At 32.4% G+C, this 15,435-nt stretch overlaps 1 protein-coding gene across 1 annotated transcript; it reads left to right on the top strand.

The window, feature by feature from the left end:
* The first annotated feature begins 818 nt into the window (after positions 1-818).
* Positions 819-9,526, top strand: LOC119192457 (acid sphingomyelinase-like phosphodiesterase 3b). Its single transcript, XM_037446277.1, has 4 exons — positions 819-1,158; positions 4,647-4,759; positions 5,468-5,655; positions 6,067-9,526. The coding sequence occupies exons 1-4, from the start codon at positions 834-836 to the stop codon at positions 6,287-6,289; spliced, it is 849 nt and encodes a 282-aa protein (XP_037302174.1). The 5' UTR covers positions 819-833; the 3' UTR covers positions 6,290-9,526.
* Positions 9,527-15,435: the final 5,909 nt, after the last annotated feature.

A 15,435-nucleotide genomic window follows, 5' to 3' on the forward strand; every position in this document is an offset into this window, starting at 1 on the left:
CATGACAGAGCTATGCGAAGAATATATTTTAAAACCAAAAAATTCTAACAGTATTATTTCAGCAATGGACTTTATGCCACTTTTAATCTTTACTTTTTTATTTAATTAAAACAAATAATATCTTATTAAAAATTTGAACTTTTATCAGCTGCCAGAAATATGTCGACCTTGAATATTTAATTTATCCAACAATTGGTTATTCAGCAAAATAAAATTTCCAAAAGAATTAGCGGCCGCCAGCCTGTCTTTAGTTTGAGAGTTCTGTAATTTCCTTTGATTGTGCCAGATGCCTGCTAAAGCCTACTTCGTTACTCGGCCAACTGTATAACAAAATTCAATTTATTCTTCCTCGTGCCATGAATATAGTAAAGCTTCGGGATTTAGAGCCAATTTATGTATTTAGTTACATTCAAATCTATCTAGCATGTCGGATGCGAACAAATTTTGTTGTGAATAATGTAAAATTAATATCCGACCTGGGTGTTTGGATTTCTCGGATTAGACTAAATAGAATATTTATTTTACTATATGTAAAAAAATTAAGGTTATGTTCGCTCTAAATGTGGTTTAATATTATGGAGATTGAAGTCGAATTTTATGTAACCATTCGACTGAAGGTAAAATTCTATGGCTAATAGTAATATGTTTTTCTTGTTTAGTTTGTTTTTAATCTTACTATTAACTGTTACGTAATTTTTAAATATGGGCAAATTTAAACCAGAAATATGTTATTATTATTTAAAACTACTCAAAAAACGAAAACAATACCCCGAATACTTTTGTAGCCAGTGTAACTACTGGACATAATAAGACTTAACATCTCATGCCTCAGGATGGCGAGCGCCAAGTACCAAACAATACTTTGTAATTCAAGGTATTGGATGGTGTTTCTATTGTTTATGGGCGGTCGTAGCGCTTACCATCAGGCAAACGGCAAGCTCGTCTCGTCATTTAAAGCAATAAAAAAAAAACCTTTTAATTTGTTTAACCAGGTGTACATCGTTGGGCACGCAGCGCCCGGTTCGGATTCGCGCCACGGTTACGATTCGGCGTCCAATGCGAATTACCTGCGAACGATCCGAAGACATGCGCGCATCATCGCCGGACAGTTCTTCGGACATTTGCACGCCGACACATTCCGCGTCATTTATGATAATGGTGAGTTTTTAATATGGCTTCTTCTTATCCTTGTTTGTTGTAATACTTGTGATCAGATTGACATCGCTTATTTATGATAATGGTGAGTTTTAATATGTTTTTTTTTTATCCTTATTTGTTATATTTGTCATTTTCAGATTGATATTGTTTTTAACTTTATGACTCGGTGTAGTTACATTGCGTGCGCTAGTGGCGAAGGATGAAATTTTTCGAAAAGGAACCCGACACAACTTATAAGTTCTAATAATATGTAAATACGTTTTGCAAATCATTCTAATGATAATTATATTTTACATAAATGACGAAAGGGAAGCCGGTAGGAAAGGGGTTATATGGACCCATCGCCACTGGCGTGCGCGGAACGACAGTGCGCTGATGTGTTGGGTTCAAATCCCTGATTGGAAAAATGAAATTGTTTTTCTGCTCGGTATTAGCCCGGAATCGCCAGTCAGTTGGAATTTGTGGCCAATATATCGATAGTCTCATCCCTTATCACATCGCGGGACGGAACACACTTGACGAAAAGTGAGTGCTTTCGTTGCACGTCTGCTTCACCTTCGGGGATAAAGGGAGGATATGTGCTTGTTTTCAACTTAATAGGTGATTTGCCTTTATTAAATATCTAAGGCAGAGGTGGCAAAAATATTTAATAATTAAAAAAAAAACTAAACTCATTTCTTAAATTCGAATCATAGAAGGAACGATCACCCGGGCTCCATCCCTCACCAGGATAAGCCAACAGTGATATGATTCTTTTCAAGTTAATAGGTGATATGCCTTTAGTACATATCTAGGGAAGATATGTCAAAAGATCCAGTAATAAAAAAAAACTAAACTTATTTCTTAAATTCAAATCATAGAAGTAACGATAACACGGGCTCCATCCCTCACCAGGATAAGCCAACAGTGATATTCTTAAAGACTGACAATACTTATCTAGCTGTAAACGAATAAAATCTGGCAAAACTCCAATTTAGCAACACCAACGTCGTGGAAAATATACGAAAAATAACGTATCAAATCAATAGGTGTAAACGGAAGACGCTGAATCGTAAAAATCATTCGAACACAAACAAATGAATAGATACACAAATATTTCACGGTTGGTACGTCAAGACATCTGTTATTGTCGTTACTCGCGTGTATTTGCATACACTTGAAGTAACCGGTTCGAAATTATGAATAATTTATGCAGTCACTGGAAATGTTTGATGGACTTGAGCTATTTTCTCATTAGTTGGCTTGAAATATTTGTTTGGTTTCTTTAAATAATGCATATAATATCAGCTCTGTATTATATATTATTGTTCCATGGTCATGGGGCTCTTGTTCTGCTGAGAACTATTAGGTCTTAGTCGACCACGCTGGTCTAGTGCGGATTGGTTTTTATATACCCTCAAAATTCTTATAAAGAACTTCTCAGGCATGAGGTTTCCTCATCATATTTCCTTTACCTATATTTTATAAATTTACAAATAATATGCATATAATTTTAGAAAAGTCAGCGGTCCGTGGCCTTTTATTTTGAACCTGCGGACATTCGTCCTGGTAGTCCATTTTCACTCCCTACTAGGTTATCGCTTTCTTTAGGTTACTTTAAACTAATTTTTAGTCTATAAATGAATATTAATACTAATTTAATATATCGATTCTGCTTCTGGCAACCTTCGCCGAAGAGTTCTGGTCATCATCATCTTGCTTTACGCACGTAGTTAACAATAAAATTCAATATTTAATGTGCATTAAAAACAAACCTCATGCTCATACAATCTCCTCACTCCCAAAAGGTATGTCTATTACTAAATTTATTCATATATGCGACTATACAATAGCAATAGGAGGTACCCGGCAACATTGATGTCATGATTCGTTCGCGTCGCCCCAGAGACTCGTCCCAAATAAAATGACTGTAGGATTGTCTTACTCAACCACACCATACGAATGTAGGTCGTATATATTAAGTCGGAGGTATATTGTGAGAAATAATGAAAGCGGCGATAGCCTAGTTGCGTGTGGAACGGACTGCCAGGACGAATGTCCGCAGGTTCAAATACCAAGGGCACACACCTCTGTCTTTTCTAAAATCATGTGTTTATTCTTTGTGAATTTATTGTTCTTTTTAACGGTGAAGGAAAACATCGTGAGGAACCCTGCACATCTGAGAAGTTTTCTATAGGAATTTCGAAGGTGTGTGAAGTCTATCAATCCGCACTAGGCCAGCGTGGTGGACGAAGGCCTAATCCCTCTCAGTAGTATAGGAGGTCCGTGCTCAGCAGTGGGCAAGTATATAATACAGGGCTGATATTATTATCATTATATTGTGAGAATCCGATAAATAGTTTTACGCGTTGCCTATTTCTGCTGCTAAGCAACAGTGGTGACAGGTGAAATAGTCCTAAAGAGAACCCGACAACATATAGGTACGAATATGCATGAATGCGGTCTGCAAATCGTTCTAATGATAATTAGATTCTACCTAAATTCTAAATAAAGGGATGCCGGCAGGATTCAGGATATATGGACCCTTCACCATTGTTAAGCAATTATGTCTGAGCGTGGTTGTGTTCGTGTGAAAGATTTTGTATTCCGTCCCATGATGTGATAGTGAGCGAGCCTATCGCCATATTGGGAACTAATTCTCTGGGCTGATACTAAGTAGAAAAACCCAACATTACTTCGCCCGACCTGGGTATCGAACCCGAGACTTCAGCACTACTGTCATACCGTCATACGACTATGCTACTAGCGTTGAAGTTGCTGCTGTAAAGCGAGAAGTTCATCTGTCATTCAGTTATATAAAAAAAAAAACAGTATGTGATTGGACAGCAACAATTTTATTTCCAATCCTAATATATCGCCTCAATGATTCAATGTCATAAGCCTGTGAAATCAACGAGGTACGGATTCGATCCCGGAGATAATTAAAATTGGATTTTGATTCAAAAATACATTTGAGTTGCCTGATCGGAATTGTTCGCGGTAGATTCGCCTATCACATAGCATTGGGAGGATCCGAATTGAGTGCACTAGTGGAGCTAAACTTCTTTCGAATTTTTGAAACAGCTTAGTTTCCCAGGGCAGACGTTTTCGACGAAAATACAAAGTAATTGACTGTTTGTAATTGAACTTGCACTTCACTTAGTACGGGGTGGATAGATTAAAGTGGTGGACAGGACATTTGTAACGCAAATTGTTCTCAGATAAAACAATTTAACTGATATTTGTATAATCTACATTTTGTACTACTTTTAGTGTTTATATAGTTTTGGATTACGATTATGTTCTTAACTGGTAGTCATTTCTTTACTTTTCAAACTTATGAACAATGATCGCCATTGTTTATGACAGTTTCCAGTATTTTTAGTTCGTCCGATATCTAGACATTTTGACAGTCTAAAGTACTTCTTCAAATCAACACTATATCCGACTCTTTAAATACCTTTTAAATCTTTATCGTCCTTGTTCAATAATTATATTTGTTTGTTCAGATCGGCCGGTATCATGGGCGCTCCTGGCTCCATCAGTGAGTCCACATCGAGATCCCTCTGGATCTTCGAACCCCGGTCTTAGGCTTTACAAGTTTGACACTAATACTGGAAAGGTAAGTAACACTATATTACAAATTGAGATACTAGCAACGAATTATAAAAATATAATGTTTTAATTACTTTAATGGCAATAGAATTTAATCATATTGATACTAAAGCAAATAATATAACTGTAGAATCTTTTACTATTGTAAAAATCTTTAACGAGTTATCAAAAGTGAAATACTAAGAGTTGTATCAAATATCAATTTCTTAATAAAATGAATTTCGAAGTAAACCAGAATCATATTCAGTCATAATAAACAATACTTCCAAAAACGGAAAGCCGTCCGATATGATGAATGATGATGGATTTCCCAATTCCATGTATATTACTCATATTTATATAACTAAAAGTTTTGATGTAGCCATTAGGAAATGTCAAAAAATTCGGGCAAATTTGGTTTAAAAATATTCTTAAATTTTATGATAAAGAGCTAAACAAGGCATCCGTTTGGTCAATATATAAAATCATTTATACCTTTATTTCTAGTCTTCAAGTTATATAATTATAGTTAGCACTTTAGGTTAGGTTCTTGTAAAACAATCGACTACTGTTCTAGAAAGTTTCTTTCCCTCACACGAACTTATTATTATCGACGCCCAAGTATTAAAATTTATAAACAAATTTCGATCCAAAACTAATACCATACTGATATCACCAATTTGAAACTTATCAATATTCATGAAAGTCCAAAGTTCTGTAACAGCTGCGATTGCAGGTGCTAGATTACACCCAATATTACCTGGACCTCGCCACTGCCAACCGCAACGTGGGCGCGGCGGAGTGGACGGCCGAGTACAACCTGACGCAGTACTACGGCCTGCATGAGGTGTCGCCTATATCACTTCACAATCTCGCAGACAAACTTCGAATAGGCACGCCGTATGAAACTACTATGTTTAATAAGTAAGTTTATTTATTTCATAAAGGCCGGCAAGTGAATAACTGGGTCATGTTATATGATAAACACCTATAATACCTGAATAATTATGAATATGCTGTCTTCTTTGAAAGGAATAGGAATTCGTGCATTTATTACAAGAGAATGCATTAATAAAAATATTTTATTTCTTGCTTAGATTTTAGTCTGAGATTGTAGGAATACTATGGACTAAGGCCTAATCCCTCTCAGTAGTAGAGGAGGCCCGTGCTCAGCAGTTGTCAAGTATATAATACAGGGCTGATATTATTATTATATTATTGTAGGAATACTAGGCTGACTAATGCTTGAAGGGTGACATTAAAAAACCTGTTCATCCTCCTTCAGCAAAAAAAAGATTCCATGATTCCATAACCAACCAATGACCACCTTCCTAGGTACTTACGGGCGTACAACGCGCGCCACGACAACAGTGACGCGTGCGACGGCGCGTGCGCACACCAACACTTCTGTGCCATTACCTGTTTGGAGCATTTAGCCTACAGGCAGTGCGTGGAAGCGGCCGCTAGCGCGCTCGCCGCCGCCGGTAAATCGTCCCCGCTTGTCGCTCCACTCATGAATACGTTAGTCATCTTATTTATCGTTGTTATGTTCGTTTAAGTGTTTAAGCTAGTTGTCTACATAGCGATGACGTCACGGTGGACATAATATTTCGTGAAAAGTTACAGAAACATAAATATGATTTTCTAAGGAGTGTTTGAATCTAAAGATTGTCAAGTCTTGACTTCTCTTATATTATGTCCACTAAGTAACGTGACCAGTTCTAGGAATTCCAAGTAAAAATATTTTCGGTTGTTTTTTGTACATATTTAAAATAAATCTGTATTTCGAAACATTCTACACTAACATTTGAAAACGGAATCAAATTATAACGTAAAATAAAAAAGGTTTTCGTCCATCCAGAGTTATTCAAATGAAATTAACTAAAAAACAAACCGGAACGGAGCTGAAAGCAAAACTAGAAACATTTTACAAAACCCATCGGTCACGCGCGCACGCGGTCGCGCCGCGTTTTTTGAATTCTACTACATCTATGTGGGATTGTTTGGGAATCCCTAAATCCCACCGCATCACGCATATTTTCTATCGCTTTTCATGTTAGTTTCGTTACAAATTACAGAATATTTTGTTTTACAATTATTATCAGGAATTTTATTTGCTATGTGGAATTAGGGTACATAACATATGCCTTAATCAAGTTATCCTGCGAAATGCAGTCAACTGTACAATGTTTAGAATTATATAACAAATCAAATAACTGATTCCTTATTAACCACGGAGCCTCAAAGCTGCAAATATATCACCAGAGATTCTCGTTTATCGAGCATTCAAAAACACAAAGGTTGCGCAAATATAAAGGCATCTTAACCACGGCCCTAGATAAGTAAAACTATAAGAAGAGAATAAAAGCGTTTGCAACTTGACTAAGGCCTTCATCAATTTATAATCCATTCACGGAAAAGTCATTGACTCGTAAATCTGTAATAAAGGTCTTGAAATTACAATTCCATACTTACATTACGATGTTTAAAAAAGCGTCATTATGTTAAAAATTCATAGAATTAGTGTTTTGATAAAAATTTACGGCCCGAGTCCGCACGTGAACTGGTCGTTAAAGGCGAAATGCGTTTGTACGTATTCAATATTTAACTTGTTATAGTTATTTGAAAAGAAATATTACTGCTTTTCATTTTAGTTTCCTAAATGTATTAGTGATATTGATATGATCTTAAATTATTCACTATCATTTTTTTTTATTAAATTTGTTGTTACAATGTTATTTTTTTATGTTAATATATTATTTTGTAAATTTTTGCGTTATTTGATAACATACCACACACGTTAAATATGTGTAAATATAAAATGCCATATATTGTCATTTTACAAATCAAATTTTCTTATGTACATAATAATTTAAACATAATATTTCTGGTAAATTATTATTATATTTTTTTTTCGTCATCCAAAAATACTTAACGTCAGGGATCCTATTCCGTCCTAAAAGGCGAATCCGGCTTTTTGAAATTACGGGCGTTCTATTCGAAGGATAGCTTCGATAACTGTATAGATAAGAGAGCCAAATAATCACCTATTTATCTATAAGGCCATCAAAGCTGTCCTACAATTAGAACGCCCGTAATTTCAAAAAAACGGATTCGCCTTTATTGACGGAATAGTGCCTAACCTTAATTATTTATAAAATTTAAAATCTACATTTTATATTATACATAAGTAACAACATAAGAACTCTCGTATAGTTAAATCCGTTCTTATAGCCAAGAGAAAGGTAAGTATTTAGAAATAGTACATAAAGTAAGAGGGCAAGAATAGCTCAGACAGCATTTGTGATATTGCTTATTAAAATATTTGTGTAAGACGTACGTTTTGTTATTCGATGTAAAGTATAATCTAGTGCTTAATTTCAGTAGTTTTAACGTGGGAGATGTAAAAGCGGGTAAGTAGTGATAAGTAAATTGAATTCATTTTATACCGAAAAAACTTAGATCAAATAATTTATTTTAATTTGACAAATATATTAATTAATTTATTACAAACATTGTTAGTTTAAAACGTTTTTAGAATATTAGCGATTTGTACGTTAGCTTGAAATTAATTGCGTTGTATGGAATGATTATTAATCTCGGGTCCTAATTAGAATAATTTATTAAAGAGCTAATCCTAATTTAATATTTATAAGATAATCCCATAAATTATAATCACTTTCGACTTACAGAAATAACATTTTATAAAATATTCTGCAGATTACATTATTTAAATAAATTGTAATATCTTATCGGGAATTATTTGCATTAATGTGCATAATTGTTTAAAAATAATATTTTACGTTTTTCGAACTTCGTTTCTATTTTCAAAATGATTTTAAATATAAAAAAATATCTCGAAACATCGTTAGGTGTTTGTATTGCGGAAAATGTGATTTTAATATAAGCTATCAATATTTATTGTAAAACTGGAATTGTCTGTACGAATATTACTTAATTACACAAATGTAATTAAATTTAATTACGACGCTGTAAATAAATTACATTGTATTTTAAATTTCAAATTGTAAATGAGGAACAATTAGAATGTAAGCTAACCTTATAACAATGTATTTATTCAATGCTTGTTAATGTTAATTTAAATGCAGAGAACAAATTAAAACGTTTCAAATCCTGTTGCGGATTACAGTTGAGTGCGAAACATTTGGCTTGCTTTAATTATTTTAACGAATTTTTACAAAATGACAGAATACAATACGCTTTAATTTTTATACAAATAAAACATTAATATCAGTTTTATACCGTAAAAACACCCTTATCTTCAGTAATCAATATTATTTTAGTTGAAGGATACCTACTGTTTTGCAAGAAAGCCTTGAGTGATAAACTCACTTCAGAATCCAGGGTTGTTTAGGGAGTCATATAAATTAAAGGTATCAAAAATTTTACGAAATGTTATACGTACATTAGTTACCTCTCTGCCTACCCCTTCCAGGATAAAGGAGATACGTTACAATGTGTAAGTTAACCAAATATAAGCTTTTATATCCGATTGACTAAGGAAGGTAATGTTTGTAAAAATATTTTACGTAACAATATATTCCATACAAAAATTGCTATCAAATGTAAATTGAAAATCACGTGATATAGGCAACGTGCCATTGAATGTAATTCATAGATTAACTGGTTTTTGTTTAAAACAGGGTCGGCCATTTGTTGGCACTCAAATGTAATTTATATGTGAAATAAACTTGCGTTTTAACTTCTTTGATATCGATGTTTCTGTGTTGAATTGGATGTTTTGATTTTTAATAAAGAATTGTATCCGAAACGACTTTTTATTTTTTTATTTCCTTAAAATGGTGGCCAGTAATGGTTGTAATATTTTTTTAATATGAATACAATAGTGATTGCAAATCGATGCGAGAAATAGACGAATAGTTATATTTATAGATATTGATATGGAATGTTGCAAAACAAAAGATGATCTACACCTAATCATTTAGAATTTAATTTTCCATAAAAGAAAAAGTAAAAAAAGAATTTCTTTTTGCACACCCACATGATGCTGTGGCAGTCTACAATAAATTTTAATCGACTAAAATTATCTAATTTGCAAACATCGCAGTAATTATTTTTGTTTCAGACAAAGGTCACTGGAAAATGACCAGATACATGAGAGCAATCAAGATAAAAATTACTTTAGCTAGAATTATTGTTATACTGTGTCACAAATAGATAAATAAGAGAACAAATAACTTCCTAGAATGCAAGTTTTCTACAAACAATCCACTAGTTTCTAAACATATTTGTTTTGCAAAAAGCAAAAATCTGTTAGAACATAATAGTATTTCGGTAATGGTTCCAATCTACTATGGAAGTACATCGGCATATTGGACACAAATATTGATAGATCTACATATTGGATACAAATATTACTAGAGAAAATCAACTTTTTTGCATGGAAAATTTATATCGCTCGATTATGATATAACCCAATTACTAATAAATGCGACAATGAAGTTTCATGTTTTAATTAAATGCAACTTTTGGTAATTGGATTTTTGCCAACAGCACATAAACGGGCAATAACTTCAACTTATATATAGGCTACTTTCATCCAAAAAAGTATACAGTGGAACCACATTGGGACTTTTATTCTATTACTAATTTTTGCTCACAGTACCAACCGTGGGAAAGGTTTTCCGGGATGACAGTCCCAGTTTATATTTTCGCGGGATAAAATAGAGCCTATATTTTAAACTAAACCTCTAGTAATAAATCGGTGAAAATTCAGTAAATTCTACGCAGCAGTTATTGCGTAATGAGTGTTTTTTATTTATTTATTTGAATGACGAGACGAGCATGCCACTCGCCTGATGGTGAGCAATACGGCCGCCCATAAACAGCAGAAACACTATCCAATACATTGAAATACAAAGTATCGTTTGATATTCTACTGCGCTCGCCATCCTGAGACATGAGATGTTAAGTCCTATTACGTCCAGTAGTTCTTCTGGCTACAATGTTCTTCAAACCGGAACACATCAGTGACTACATACTGCTGCTTGGCGGCAGAAATAGACATTGCGGTAGTACCTACCCAAGCGGACTCTTATATGAGAGATCTATCATTACTGCACAAACATTCAAATAGATAATAAATCTAAAAACCGTTGTTTTGGCTTCTGTTACTTAAGACCCCCATATTAGTTAGTCTTCAATATCTATAAATGTACCAATTAACCGATTACAATTATTATTATTTATAGATACGACAGTAATCAACGCAAAATCTCATCTAAGAACATAAATATCATCTAACATATTATATTATAAATGAGCTATGATATTACTAGTAATAATCCGGTTTATTATATTATTAATGTTACTTATATTTAACCATTAATAATAAGAAAAGAAGTATAAAGATCGTAATATTACTCTCGTTTTAATGGTTAAAGAAAACACGGTGTAAGAAACTGTTGAAGCGAAGTTTACCAAGCTTTATTAGTAGAGGTTAGTGCCGAGTGAGACAGTCAGTTTATAGGCATGATATTAGCGACGGTTAAAACCCTAAAGCAAATTAACTAAGGCCTGATTTTTTTTATCATCTGATAAAAGTTATTTGTAGTGTAATTAATCAATCAGCCTGTGTCCGTCAACTGCTGAACGTAGGCTCACAAGTGAGCGCCAACCATGCCGGTCTAGAGCAGCCCGCATCCATCCACTACTCGCCTTTTCAAGTCGTCGGTCCATCAGTACAAATTATAAAACATACGCTGTAAAAATACCATGTATGTATAAAGTAGTAAATTTGTCTCACCTTTATATTTATTCGATGGATAATTTTTATCTGACGTTCGAAAAAACGTTCGCTCTTAACTCTTTTATATATTTTGAATTTAGTTTAGTTTTACCAAAAATAATGTCATGGTATTCAGCTTTATATTACGTACAATCAGCAAAGTTGGCGGTCGACCACCCTAAGGGTCAAAATAACTTGGCAAATTTGTTTTACTACGTTTGGGAGGCGGGGTTTGGGATCGATTGCATAGATCGATATCAGTCGTAAGTCTGTTGGCTACCTGCAATGACGTTACGTAACACTACCGAACCGCTGCTGAGTGTATAATAGAAAACGAAATTAAAATTGATGCGCGCACGTCTATGCTATGACGATAATTCCTATACTTGTAAGATGCATATCGTCGGCGTAAGGAACGTAATAACAAAAGTTTTATAGTTTGGAGACAATCGCGATTTACAGTGTTTATATTGTTAAATTTTTTGGGATTATTTTTTAATAAATATGTAACGACATTATGTTATTTTTTTTATATCATCATATTATATGCCTGATTACCTTCTTTTAACTTTTAACAAACCAAACTTTATGTTGTATTAAAAAATAATCATTTTAAAGCAATTTCCGCCATATTTGTCACAACTATATTTTGTTAGTAAATTATGATTAGCTACTTTTTAAGCCGTTTTTTAGTTTTCGGTCTCTTTAAACCCATAGTCTATAATTAATTTATTAAATAAATTCAATGGCTGCATAATATTATGATTGAATTTTGAATCGTAAAAATTTAAACTGTTCAGTTTATTCAATTCGTTCAATAATTCATATTATAATAATAAATCATAGTTAATAGATTTCATTATTTGAATTGTTATTTTATTTTATTTCAAAAACTTAGACGATAACATTTTATTCCAATCTCTGTATTTACAAATATTATGTATTAACATTAAAGTTAAAATAATTGACCTAATCTTTTTTTATCTTAAATATGAATAGTTTTTGAGTTAATAACGAAATACCTTTTTTTCATCCTAATTTGAACTATTTAACACCTTTTTGAAGTAGTTAATTGGACTATTTATCGATATGCAGCGATTATTATTTATTGAATTTGAGGCGAGTTTAAAGATTTTATGTGTAGGTGGTAATATGCTTTTATTAGAGTAATATTGAAAGGCCAACATTTTTATTGCTGCAGATGTTGTTTGAAAAGAATAAATATATCACATAAAAATGGTTTGTTAAAGAGCGCATTTTGTATCAATGTTTGTATTGACACCGGTCTTACGTGGACGCATTTATCGTTAAACTGAGTCGATTGTTATGCTATTGAATTTAGAGGCATTTAAAGATTATAAGTGTAGGCGTAGATTTGAATTCTTATTACAGTAGTATTTGCAAGGCTAACATTTTATTGCTGCACATGTCCAGTTTGTAAATTTTAGTTACTTTCTTTAGCCAATTATTTAGTTTTCGCTGAGTTAAAACCCAAAGTCTATAATCAACTTACAGTTATTGATTTTTTACCGATTTAATAGCTGCATATTATGATTGAATTTTGAATTATATAAATTACTTAAACAGTTTATTTAATTCGTTAAATCATTCACATAATCATAAATTATTGTTATTCGTTTCATTATTAGAAATTATTATATTTTTTCTCAATTGTTTTTATGCTTTTTGAACATTTTATTTACTTTTAAAGGACATGTCCGTTTTTTGTATGGGCGCTGGTTTTATGTTTCGAATAAATTCCAACCAACCTCAAACTTATTGAATAATAATGTGCCAAAAATTAGTAACTTGGAGTCATTAAATAATAATTTTAGACCCTTCATTGATAAGAAAAATAAGAAAGAAAAGTCATGGCTGAGTAATTCATACAAATAATTTCACGATTCGTCAAAAGATATAACTACCTGTTTTTTTTTTTACATAAGTAAGTGTTATTATTATCATTTACGGATATAAAGGGAAAAATTTTAAAAATAAGAAAATTTGAAAAAAAAAAATATTTGCAGTAAGTAATTATTTTCAGAGATAACTAAACAAGATTTTTGATTACTTAACTTTTTTCGGGATGCCTTCCAAATGTAATAACGTTTATATTTGCAGAGTTCATTTTAAGTGTAATATTTAAAGTAAATATTTTTTAAATCTCACAATCAAATCTTTCAAATAAAATGATTTATTTCAATAGGCTCGTTTTGTGAACCAGTCGATGAGGCTCACGCACATATCGCTACGATATATAATTATCAAAAGTTAAAATCGAATATAGTAGATAATATATTTGCAACACCAATAAATAATGAGATACACATGTAAAATGAAATTTCGTAGAAAGTCTATGTAAATAAAACACATTTTTTGTTACTTCAGTGATATGATTTAATTGTATTCATTACAAGTTTGATACGCTCAGCAGGCAGGTTGAGTAGAGTGTGCGCTCTGGATCGGTTGGCGATGAAGCTCTCATCCGCATCCTAGTGTATACATCGAGGGACAGTGGTTCTCTGTAATACAATTAAATTATATATTAATTACTAAAATCTATTATTCTAATAATATTTTAACGTAATGACTACAGTGCCAAAATAATAAAATTTATATGGGAGCAGAACGCCAGTGCGGCCGACACAAAATACGTGGGTCAAGTACGAAATAATCCAAATTAAGTAACAAAAAATCAGCTCTGTTTTCCATAATTGCACACATTTTATTGAGATAAAAATCCCAAATTTGCATTAAATCGGGTTGTAATTCTACTTTAATTCAGTGCTATATATTATGTAGTTGTAAAAGAAACAATAATAACAGAAACCTCTGGGTTAAACTGGGTGGGACTTAAACGTCTATAAGCGGATCTTACAAACGCGCCGACATAGTTAATTACTCTAGTAAGAAATCATATTACCACTACTTAAAATCTTTAAACTCGTCTAAATTCAATAAACAATGGACGCCGCTTTCCGATAAAGGCGTCGACATGGAACCGGGGTTAACAAAAACATAAAAAAATGTCGTCCTCTAACAAAGACCCTTTTTATGTGAAATCTTTACACTTTTTAAACTGCACATGTGCAGCAATAAAAATGTTGGCTATGCAATATTACTGTAATAAAAACAAATTATCGCCTATCCATAAATTATTTATACTCGTCTATATTTTGGCATTAAATAAAAATTATTAATAAAGGAGATAGAATTTCGGGCGTCTTCTTCTTTAAATTGGAAATTTCCTCCTTATTTCTTAAATAAGGAGGATTTAAATTGAAATTTCCTCCTTATTTCTTATTTTATAAGTTATCGAAGAACCTCTTTATCCTCTTAATAACAATTGTATTTATTAAGTGCCAATGAACACTAAAGATTATTTTTCTAGACGTCATGTTATCCAAATCGAATGAGCTATCACTCATATTTTTGGATCTTTATAATACATAAATTGACACCGTTTTGAGCTTATTGACTGGACTAAAAGGCTTACCGGCCTGACTTAATATATTCCCAACATTAAATTAGAGTTTACTATTAAAAGTTGACGGTAAAAGTTACGCTTAATGCTACTGCTGTTTCAATATCGAAAACTCTGAATTTTTAACTGAGATCAAGAAAAGATAGGTAACACCTATAAGTATAGTGAGTATACCCGTCGAAGTAGTTTATTTTTGCATTGAGTACTTTTAAGTTTTCCAATTATATTTCTTTTCAATATTTTGACATTTGATTATTCGTAAAGCAACTTAAATAACATACTACATAGATTACTACAAGTATGATCAATAGCACTATGTTAATTTTTTGGCAAAACACACAATGACTAATGTTATTTGACCCTACGATAGATAGGATAACTTAAGGATTAATATAAAAATATAATAAGTAGCATATTGAAGTCTGTTTTACACAATTAAAGGAATAAGTAT

The sequence above is a fragment of the Manduca sexta genome, unplaced genomic scaffold (assembly GCF_014839805.1).
Source record: "Manduca sexta isolate Smith_Timp_Sample1 unplaced genomic scaffold, JHU_Msex_v1.0 HiC_scaffold_2807, whole genome shotgun sequence".
Taxonomy (NCBI): domain Eukaryota; kingdom Metazoa; phylum Arthropoda; class Insecta; order Lepidoptera; family Sphingidae; genus Manduca; species Manduca sexta.